General features: G+C 54.2%; 1 protein-coding gene and 2 pseudogenes across 3 annotated transcripts; all 3 read left to right on the top strand.

Annotated features, from left to right (window-relative positions):
* Positions 1–273: 273 nt before the first annotated feature.
* On the top strand, positions 274–3,269 carry LOC308610580 (acetylcholine receptor subunit beta-like). The gene is made up of 4 exons (XM_081259661.1): positions 274–903; positions 1,401–1,582; positions 1,922–2,084; positions 2,389–3,269. Exons 1-4 carry the CDS (start codon positions 688–690, stop codon positions 2,500–2,502), a joined length of 675 nt encoding a protein of 224 aa, XP_081115787.1. The 5' UTR covers positions 274–687; the 3' UTR covers positions 2,503–3,269.
* A 543-nt stretch (positions 3,270–3,812) lies between these two features.
* Positions 3,813–5,966, top strand: LOC308610589 (uncharacterized protein SPEM2-like; annotated as a pseudogene). Its single transcript has 4 exons — positions 3,813–3,953; positions 4,116–4,173; positions 4,306–5,575; positions 5,876–5,966. The product of its transcript is annotated as an uncharacterized protein SPEM2-like (transcript).
* Positions 5,967–7,126: 1,160 nt separating this feature from the next.
* Positions 7,127–8,572, top strand: LOC308610588 (uncharacterized protein SPEM3-like; annotated as a pseudogene). Its single transcript has 2 exons — positions 7,127–7,153; positions 7,330–8,572. The product of its transcript is annotated as an uncharacterized protein SPEM3-like (transcript).
* Positions 8,573–10,255: the final 1,683 nt, after the last annotated feature.

Here is a 10,255-nt window from a genome sequence, read left to right as displayed (position 1 = left end):
TTCAGTTTTCCTCATCTGGTCTCTTGGGTCACGACCAGATGTATGCAAACTTGCCTCCCCCATTCTGGGCTGTGTTTGGGGCTCTTGGTTGATCTGATTTACATTTTAACGGGATCAATGTGGCTGCTCTGTTGAGAACAGTCAGCAGGGGGGACAAAGGATGAAGCAAAGAGGAGGCCTTTGTAATAACTCAGATCTGAGGTAATGGTGGCTTGTACCAGGATGGTAGTGGTAGATGGGATAAGTCATCAGTTTCAGGATATATGTTGAAGGTAGAGCCAATAGGGTTTGGTATGGATTGGATATGGGATGAGAGAGAGGAGAGCTGAGAATGACTCCAAGGGATTTGGCCTGAGCCACAGGAAAGATCGAGTTGTCATTTATGACCTGAGGAAGACTGTGTGGGGAGTCGGTGGTGAGGGAATTAAGTTTTGGACATGTTAAGGTCGAGGTGTCTATTGGACACCCAAATGGAGAGGTTAAGTAGGCAGGTGGATACAAGTGTGGAATTTAGGGGAATCAGTCCAGGTTGGAGGTATAAATGTAGGAGTTATTTGCATGCAGTTGGCCCTTCCAAAAGCCTGTCCTTGAGTGGGCTGGAAACACGGTCACTGATTATGCCAGGGAGATTGCTTTCTGGCAAAGCCTAATCCTTCCGCCTTCCCCTCTGTCCCCCAAGTAGAGCAGATGGGGCTCTCGATCTTTGCCCTGCTGACCCTTACTGTGTTCCTGCTGCTGCTGGCAGACAAAGTGCCTGAGACCTCCCTGTCTGTCCCCGTCATTATCAAATACCTCATGTTTACCATGGTCCTCGTCACCTTCTCAGTCATCCTTAACATCGTAGTCCTCAACCTGCACCATCGCTCACCCCACACCCACCAAATGCCCCTTTGGGTCCGTCAGGTAAGAAGATCTCCTCTCCAACCTGTGTTAACTCTCAATCCTAGTATTTGGCTTTTTGTCCAGGTATCGCTCCTCACTCCCACCAACTTTCAACCTTCCCTTTCACAGACCTGAGGGAGAACTACAACTCCTGGTAGAGTGTCAAAGTGCCAAGGTCTTTGGGTGTTGAAATGTTGCCCAATTAATTTTATCCTCCCATCATTAACATTGCGTAGATCCCAGACTCTCTTCATCAATACTTCTCTCCTTCGTGGGTCCCAAGGAAGCATTCTCAGGGTTAGGTACTATCAGGGTGGAAGCCCTCAGAACTTTTCTTTCCAGTCAGGATGCCTCCTAGCCCCCTTAAGGACTCTTGGGCTGTGTAGTTGCATTTCATCTGTGGGATGCATGCACGCATGCGCAGGAATGGGCACGTGCCGTGGGGGTGGTTGGCGGCTTCCCTTCTGGTCTGAAAGCATAAGAGCCCCCTCCAAGACGGCTCTTCTTCTACTCAGCAGATCTTTATCCACAAACTCCCTCCGTATCTGGGTCTGAAGAGACCCAAACCTGAGAGAGACCAGATACCGGAGCCACCTCCTATACCTCTCAGGGATTCTCCAGGAAGTGGCTGGGGTCGGGGAACAGATGAATATTTCATCCGCAAGCCACCACATGATTTTCTCTTCCCCAAACCCAACAGGTAGTATCTACTCCCCACGGCCCACGTAGAAGGGAGAGGGAGAACTACAGTTCCCAGAAGACTGTGCGGAGGCAGGCGTCCTAAGCTCTCAGAGGATGTCGTGGTCGAGCATCATGGGAGTTGTAGTACCCCTTCTGTTGCCCACTTTGCGGGGAGGTGGGAACTAAAGCGTAAGGGAATAGGAGGAATTGCGGAAGGCTAGAGAGGTCGCCGCTGCTGAAGAGAACCTGAAGGGCTCTCTCACGTTTTGAAACCTGGATGGGCGTTGGAGGAGGGAGCTGGGGCGGGGCCTAGAGCACCCACGCAGGCCGTCTTTGTGCCCCGGTCGTGGCCAAACAGACTCGCCTCTTCCACGTTCCAGCCTGAACTGTCTGCCCCGGACCTGCGGCCATTTATCGATGGTCCAAGCCGGGCTGTGTGCCTGCCTCCCGACCTACGGGAGGTCGTTTCTTCAATCAGCTACACCGCTCAACAGCTGCGGGAACAGGAGGACCACGAAGCTGTGACTCCAAAGAGGGTGGGTTAAGGCAAGGCCTGGGTGGCCTTGGCTCCACCGGCAAACTTAGGCTCCGCCCCCAGAACTCGATTATTTTTCTGATTGGAAGTTTGCCTCACTTGGTCCCGCCCCCTGGCTTCCCACTTGTTCTTTACTCACATCCGTCGCCCGCAGTTTCGCTCTCTGCTATTCTGCGGGCCCGCCCTTGTCTCAAAGCTGTGGTATGAGGACCTGGGTGCGGTACAGGGCCTTGAGGCCGCCTTCCCTGGTTGTCTGGAGCCCAGGAACAGTTTAATCTTCCTACCCCCAGTTGAAGGAGGACTGGCAGTTTGTGGCCATGGTGGTGGACCGCCTCTTCCTGTGGACCCTCGTCATCTTTCTGGATGCCACGTACCACTTGCCCCCTCCCGACCCCTTTCCTTGAGGACGAGAGGGCCGAGACCGAGGACCTCGGCCACTTGAGTTGAGAGTTTGATAGTACTCTCAAGTCCTATCCCTTTCTGCATCTTAACTCCTTCACTAGGAGTCCAATCCTCTCCTCATTTCGTTTCTAGGGAGGAAGCCCAAGTGGGACTGGGCAGCTGGGGGCCTTGGGCCCACCTGACATGCACTATCTGCTTATTTACTCTTTTGCTTCTTGAAGAAGCCCCATTGGATATTCACATCTAGGTTGGCAATGAATGGAACAAAGAACAAGAACTAGATTGTAAGCCTTCTGAGGGCAGGAACTATGGCTGTTCACTGTAATATCCCCAGCACCGAGCACAGATCCTAACCTATACAGCCGGTACCTCTGATTGAATGAAGAGGGAAATTATGTTTTCTGTAAGGAAATACACTAAGTAATAGTGCTTATGTGGGCATGTTGGGACTAGTGGTCGTTTTTTCTTTGTTTTGACCTTTCTGTACTTTATTGTATTTTGTAATATGTATTATCTTTAGGATAAGAAAAGGTTCTTTCTAAAAGGATGCATTTGTAATGAGGATAAAAAAGCACACTGTAAAAACCTCAAGTTCCAGCTTTGATGCTCAAACTTTGGACAAGCTACTAAACTGCTCTGTGCCTCAGTTTCTCCATCTGTAAAATGAAGCGAATAATAGTATCTGCCCCCTAGTCTGAGGATCATATGAGAAGATGAGAACAAAAGCATTATACAGTATACGTCAGAGGTTACAACCTGGTGTGTTTTGTGTGGCCCATGTTGTTGGCCAGCAGAGTTTAAAATTTGAATTGGTTTGCTACTTTTAAAATGTGGATATTTCACAGAGCAATTTGGATTTCTGGCTTCCCTTGAAACTTTTTAAGAACTGCAGGCTAGTTCTAAGAAGCCCAACAGGCTACGTAAGCGGTCCTAATGTCTTGAACAATGAAATGGAGGAAATCCTATATGCATGATCCAGTCACTATGAAGACTGTCTCTCATCTGTAGCAACCCTGCTTGCAAATCAAGTTAAGCAAGGCCCCATGGAGACAGAAGGACAGACTGAACTCTGGGGACTAGGCTCCATGTAGTGGGAGCCGAGGGCAGAGACGGCCACCTAAAGGACCAGCTGAGTGGATGAAAGATTGGACAACTCCGCATTGTGACTCCCTGCAATGTGCCTCATTATGACCATGGTCCCTCACCTGTTGGGGGGTGTCCCCAGGTCCTGGCATGAGTGCAGTGTGGGTCAGGGCCGGTGGGGTTGGGGGGGTGGGGCGTCCCACGGCTCAGGCGGCCCTAGGACCCGCCCACCATGGAACAGCAGCTCTGGTATGACAACCTGGGGTGCTGCCATCAATACCAAGAAAGTACCCAGAATGCGGAGGACTTCCTACTCCTGTTGCTGGGCATTGTCATTCTTGTCAGCATTGGGATCAGCATGGCAACTATGGTCAGCGATGGTTGGGGATCACCAGTAGGGGTGAAGATGGCTGAGGGTGGGAACCAGCTGCAGCCTGCACCTCCGTCTGCAGGAACGGTCTTGGCTGGGAGTGGTGGTGAGGGTAGAGAGCCTGGCCTTCATTTTCACCCACCCCACCCCACCCCACCCCAGATATGGCATGGGCTCCAGAATGCCTTAGACAAGACCATGTATTGTATTATTCAGAAAAGTAACTACAGAAGACAGCTAGGAGGCACCCCGCCTCGCCATTCCCAGGGCCCTAGAAACCCAGGCTCCCAGGTTCCCAACCCTGAAATCTTCTGACAGTTGCCCTGCCCTCACGGACTCTCGACTCCCACAGATGAAATCTCACAGGCTTGTGAAAGTTCCTCCAAACATCCTCCAGCCAAGGCCCAAGACATCCACATGCACTGCACCCTGGACCCTGTGGAAGTGAGAATGGCCCGGTCCACTTGCTACTCCTCGTCCTCCTACCACCATCTCCGCAACCGTAGCCGCAGCTGCAGCCGCCACCCCTGAAGCCACCAGGGGAGGCCCAAGAATTTAGAAAATTCCCCTCCAGCTGCTCAGGCTTCCGTAGGCCGCATCGCCTCCACGGGATGTCACAGCTGCCTCCGATGCCCTCCTTTAGCTGGGAGGACCCGGACTCCTACCTGGAGGAGGAGGACCAGCTTTCCTTCCCACAACCCAAGTACCCGTGGGGGTGCTGGGGAGGGCTCTACCGGCAGATGGGTCTGCCCTCCAACGTGGGCCTCTGGGGTCGACAGGGTGGGATCCTGGCCATCCAGCCACCAGCCTGTCTCTACCTGTCGCCCGAGCTGCACCGCATGCCCAAGCGTGTGGAGGCCAAGTCTGAGCTAGGGCTGCAGTCCTTCGGGGCCCCTTGCTCGCCATCCCGCATCTGGGGCAATGTGGATGCTGACCAGTGGACCTCGTCTCCACCACTTACCCGACGGCTGCCCCCTAACAGCTCGTGGGTCCCTGGGGGGCACAGAACTTACCCCTCAGGGGGCCATCTCCCGTATGACTCCTGGGATCAGCGGCGGCGTGGTCTGGAGGGCTCTGAGCCTCCATCAGCTCTGGTGCCTCAGGGCTACCGGCCCGAAGCCTGGCAGCGCAACTCCCCACCGGCCCACGGGCGGAGCCTCCACAGCTGTGCTCACAGCCAGCCCAACCACAGCCCGCGCCACTCCACGGGACACTTGAACTACTCCCGGGATCCCCACGAGGTGCGGCGCTGGGCGGCCGAATGGGCAGAGATGCTGCCTGTGCGGCACCCTCTGGCCGCCTCCGCCTCCCTCACGGTGCTGGCCGAGGCCTCTACCAGCGGGCCTCGGATTCCAGCTCAGCGCTGCTCCTCCGCCCCTCCCAGACTCTGCCCGACGTCCAGGCTACCGAACACCCTCCACCCCCGCCCACCTTCATGCCACTCAGCCGGAACCCAGGGGGAAATGCCAACTACCAGGTGTATGACAGCCTGGAGTTGAAGCGGCAAGTGCGGGAAGCCAAGCGCGGGCCAACTCGCTGCTACCTTCCACCTCGGCCTCGAGGCCCTCTCTGCACGGAAGCCAGGCTGGGAAAATGAACTGGCCAGCAGCTAATGGGGGCGGGTGGGGAGCGGCAGGGCATGGAGAGAGGAATAAAGAGCGCCATGGTCCAGAAAACATTGGCGGTCTGTGGCTTGGAAGCGCCACTCCTTCTGCCAGCTTGGGTCCCTGCCTTTGGCTTCCTGCAATAAGAAGCCAGTGTCCCCTTCTGGGCCTGAGGGTCCCCTTGGTTTAGTGGCCACAGTCCTGCCAGCAGGCCCCTCCTGGTCCGATACCATGCACTAAGTAGATCTGCAGCTGCAGTCTCCACACCACTGGTCTCTGGGCACCTCCTCTGTGTCTCAGCTGTCCCTGCCCCCAAAGAGCCTCAAACAAGAAGCTGCTTCCAAACTGGGAGGTTCCACATCTGGGCAGGTCCAGCTCCACAGCCAGTGAAGGGCACGAAGGAGGCTGAGGCTCTGGACTCCAGCCAGGCCTTCCGCAGGGCTCTGAGGCCAAGGTCTTTCTAGTCTCAGGAGGGGCCAAGAGATGGAATGTGACATTTGAACAAGTGAGTCAGTGGGCGGTGAGTGAATGTTTGACACCTCGAGGGGAGGTGTGCCGGCCTCCAGGCCCTGTTTGGCTGTCCAGGCTCAGCTTACCTCACCCGGGGAACCATGGAATGCCACGCCTGGCCCTCCTTTTCGTCCCCCTCCCTCACTGTGACGCCACCACCTGCCCCATTATGACCCAGTCTGTCCCCAGTATACATATATGGAGGCCAGCGGACCCAGGCAGTCCTGGGACCCCCGGCCATGGCTGAGCAAACCCATTACCTAGCCGAGGCGTGCTCTGGCACCACACCCAGGAAATGCCAAGACCTAGGAGACTCAATTCTTCTGATCCTGGTCAGCATCATCTTGCTCAACGTGTGGATCAACGTGGTGACTCTGGTGAGGGCAGGATCTGGGCAGTGGGGTTGGGGGAGCACTGGAGTTGTAAAGGGGCGGAGTTGGGAGTGCTTCTGGGGTTTGGCCAGAGAAGGGTTGGATTTCAGGTCTCACCTTGATCCCGGCCTCCCCCCTCCCCTTCTTCCCTCAGCTCTGGATGCATCTGAAGAGATTCTTGTGGGCACGTTTCAATCGTATTTTCCACAAAGATAAGTGGGCAGCAGCGTGGCCTCAGGGGATGTGGGCCTGTCCCCTTTCTTCTATCCCTGACTTGATTGTCAGCCCCTCAGGAACCTAGGCCCTGTCCCAATTCACTTTTCCCTGCAGACTAGCAAGACAGCTGTGTAGGCAGCCATCGCATGTGCATGCGCTGCTCCGTGGATCCAAAGAACATGTGTTCAAGAGTTTCTCCCTGGTTCCGCCATCGCCCAAGCTTCTGGCTCAGGCACCCAAAACACCTTGACTGCTGGATACCAGAAATAGATGATGAAACGGCTTCTATGTGCTACTGGATGCCTCCTCAGTGCGGACTCCTTGTGCTTCCAAGGAGGCTCCACGGGGACTGTGGAAGGAGGGGGTCGTGGGAGCTGGGGAGGACCCTCCGTTCACAGCCTTAAAGTCCCAAGCCACCTTTAACTCCAGGTGAGAGACATCTTCCAAGCTCCGCAGGATAAGCAAGGTGAACATGGTTCCAATGCGCCTGCCCCAAAGAGCAAGATTAAGACCCCAGACTATGACTCAGCCCAGGCCCCAGCCCGAGTCCAGAACTGCCCCCCAGTTCAGCTCCCTGCACATTCTCCTGCCAAGGCCCAGACCCTCTCCTACAACCACCTCTCTGTGCACGCCCCACCTCAGGCCCAGACTTGCTTCACATTACAAACCCGTTAGCACACTATCGCCGAGGTCCAGACCCCCTCACCAGCCCTCAACCCTGAGCACAGCCCTGCCCAGGTCCATGGCCTTGAGCACACCTCAGCCCATACCCCAGCCCAGGCCCAAGACCAGGCCCACTCACATGCCTCTGCCCAGTCCCTGGGCCACACTTCTCTCTGCACCCTGACCCATGCTCATCTGACCTATACCCATGCCAACACTCTGGTCCCTCCCCCAACTTCTGCCCCTGCTACTACTCCTGCCCTAGCCCCTACACCAGCCCCTGTCCCGATCTCTGCCACAACCTCTGTCCCAGCACTGGTCATGGCCCTGACGACCCCTCCAGTCCTTTCCACCACCCGTACCCCCATCCTAGATTCTATTCCCTCTACCTTGTCTGCCTTCAGCCAGGGCCTCTCCTCCGGGCATGTGGTCTATGATGCCCGGAGTGTAAAGCAGAACTTATTCCATGTGTGTCCCCCTCAGAACTCTGGGTACTCCAGAAATGACTTGGGTACCCTCTCCAGGCCCCAAGAGGGGCATGGTCTGGTGAGCTCTGGTACAGCTGAGCAAACACTGAAGCAATGTAGTGGGGACAGTGCCAAGCCCTCCACAGGGTCCATACTGGGTTACGTGGAGTTGGCGACTATGGAATGGAAGATCTCAAATGATGCCAAAGACAAATTTGTACAGTCCAAGACCTTCACTTACATCCTTTCAGGTCTGAGAAGAGAAACACGGATGCCCAGACTCCCGTCTACCCCAAATTCCTGGTGTACTCCAAGGATGCTGCACCTTCTCAACCTTGCTTCCATTCTACGACTGGTGCCCAGAGCTCACCATGCCCCATGCCTCCACCATGCACTCTTTCTCTGCCTCTTGTTTTCCAAGATCCTTTGTCCTTCATCAACACAGCAACCACCAGAAGCCCTCCGCCTTAATACAAACCCCCACCTTTCCCCCAACCTCCAAGTCTCCTCAGTCTGTCCTCTCTCCCCAGGGCCCCATCCCTCCCCAGTTATCCACTACTTCTCAAACCCCAAACAAGCCCCAAACCCATGAACTTTATGAGAGTCTAGGCCTCAACCAAGGTTCTGTCCTCCAAAGGACCCCAGGAGCTTCTAAAGGCTGTAGAGTTTCCAGAAATGCAGGCCTTACTCCAAATCTGGGCTTCCACAAGAACCAGGGCCTTACCGGAGACACAGGCCTCCCCACGAACCCAGGCCTTGCTCAAGATCCAGGCCTCCACGAACTTTGATGCCTTACCGAAGACCTTTACCTCTTCAAGAATTCAAGCCTTGGGCTTCCCTGGTGGCACAGTGGTTGAGAATCTGCCTGCCAATGCAGGGGACACGGGTTCGAGCCCTGCTCTGGGAAGATCCCACATGCCGCGGAGCGACTAGGCCCGTGAGCCACAACTACTGAGCCTGCGTGTCTGGAGCCTGTGCTCCGCAACAAGAGGGGCCGCGACAATGAGAGGCCTGTGCACCGCGATGAAGAGTGGGCCCTGCTCGCCGCAACTAGAGAAAGACCTCGCACAGAAACGAAGACCCAACACAGCCAAAAATAAATAAATAAATAAATAACATATAATAAATAAATTAAAAAAGACTTGTTTAAAAAAAAAAAAAAAAAAAAAAAGAATTCAAGCCTTTCCCAAGACTCTGACCTTCAGAAGAATCCAGTCATTACCCAAGATTCTGGCTCCCAGAAGATCTTAGGTTCTACTCTATATGGACGTTTCTTTAAAAGGCTATATATCATCCAACCCTCTGACCTCCACAAGAACACATCAGTTCTCCAAAGTTCTTACATTCAGAGGAGCTCAGCCTTTATGCATGATTCTGGAGTCTATAGGAATCTAGAACGAAACCAAGAGACTGTACTCTATAAAAGTCGAGGGCTTTCTGAAAAAACTCTCTTCCATCATAGCCCACACCCTTTTCAAGATTCTGGATGTGACAAGAGTACAGGTAATGCCCAAGATTCAGCAGTCTCTAGGAGTCCAGACTTTACCCAAGATTCTGGTACACAGAAGAGTCCATACCTTGCCCAAGACTCTGCATTCAACAAGAGCTCAGTCCTTTGCCAGGCATGTGGTCTCCATAAGAGCCCAGGCCTTGTGCAAACCCCTCGCCTCCATAAGGGCTCAAGCCTTACCTGAGACTCAGGAGACTACAAGAATCCAGGTCTGACCTAAGATTCTGGAGTCTGCAGGAGCCAAGGCCTTACTCAAGATTCTGATCTCCATAAGAATCCAGGCCTTTCCCAAGCCACTGAAGGCAAAAGGAGATGTGGCCTTACCCAAGGTGGTGGAATTTACAGGAGCTCAGACCATATCCATGACCCTAACTTCCACAAGTACTCAGGAATTAATCGAGATCCTGGCCTACACAAGAACCCTGTGGGAACTGACTCTGTCCAAGTTTTGGGCGCACACCAGACCCAAAAGTCATTTATATCTGAGGCAGTTCCTCGAAAGGAGGATGCAGGGCAGCACGTACCATGGACTTCTGTCCCACCCAGTCACAACTCCTGCTCTTCCAAGGCTCAAGGGGCCTACAATGACCTGCTAACCTCCTCGCAGCAAGCAGGCAGCCAAGACTAGGTGTACCACCCCATGGATACAGTTCCTCCAGCCTGCCACAACTATCAGGTATGCAGCTAGGGCGTGTGATCTTTGACTCCCGCCAGAGACAGTTCAGAGCAGGCAGGGACAAGTGCAAAGCTCTGTCTCCCAGGCGCCTTCACTGAGAGACATCCAACAACTCACCGGAGACCATCAAGTAGTGGGGATATCAGTGTGTGATGAGAAACCTAGAAAAAGAGGGGACAGATATGCATGAGGAATAAAGAGACAAGAGAATTCGTCTGTGGTTGTTTGAGGACATCCAACCGAGCCCCATCACACAGGTCCTGATGAGGACCAAAATTATCCCTG

The sequence above is a fragment of the Mesoplodon bidens genome, assembly GCF_964165515.1.
Source record: "Mesoplodon bidens genome assembly, contig: HAP1_SCAFFOLD_304, whole genome shotgun sequence".
Lineage (NCBI taxonomy): Eukaryota > Metazoa > Chordata > Mammalia > Artiodactyla > Ziphiidae > Mesoplodon > Mesoplodon bidens.
This window is presented reverse-complemented; position numbering and strand designations above follow the sequence as displayed.

Excerpts from the sequence above, each read along its gene's own strand:
- LOC308610580 (XM_081259661.1), top strand. The coding sequence starts at position 688 with ATGGGGCTCTCGATCTTTGCCCTGCTGACCCTTACTGTGTTCCTGCTG. Across the intron at positions 1,583-1,921 it reads CTCTTCCCCAAACCCAACAG|ACTCGCCTCTTCCACGTTCC; the intron begins GTAGTATCTACT and ends GTGGCCAAACAG. Across the intron at positions 2,085-2,388 it reads AACAGGAGGACCACGAAGCT|TTGAAGGAGGACTGGCAGTT; the intron begins GTGACTCCAAAG and ends TCCTACCCCCAG.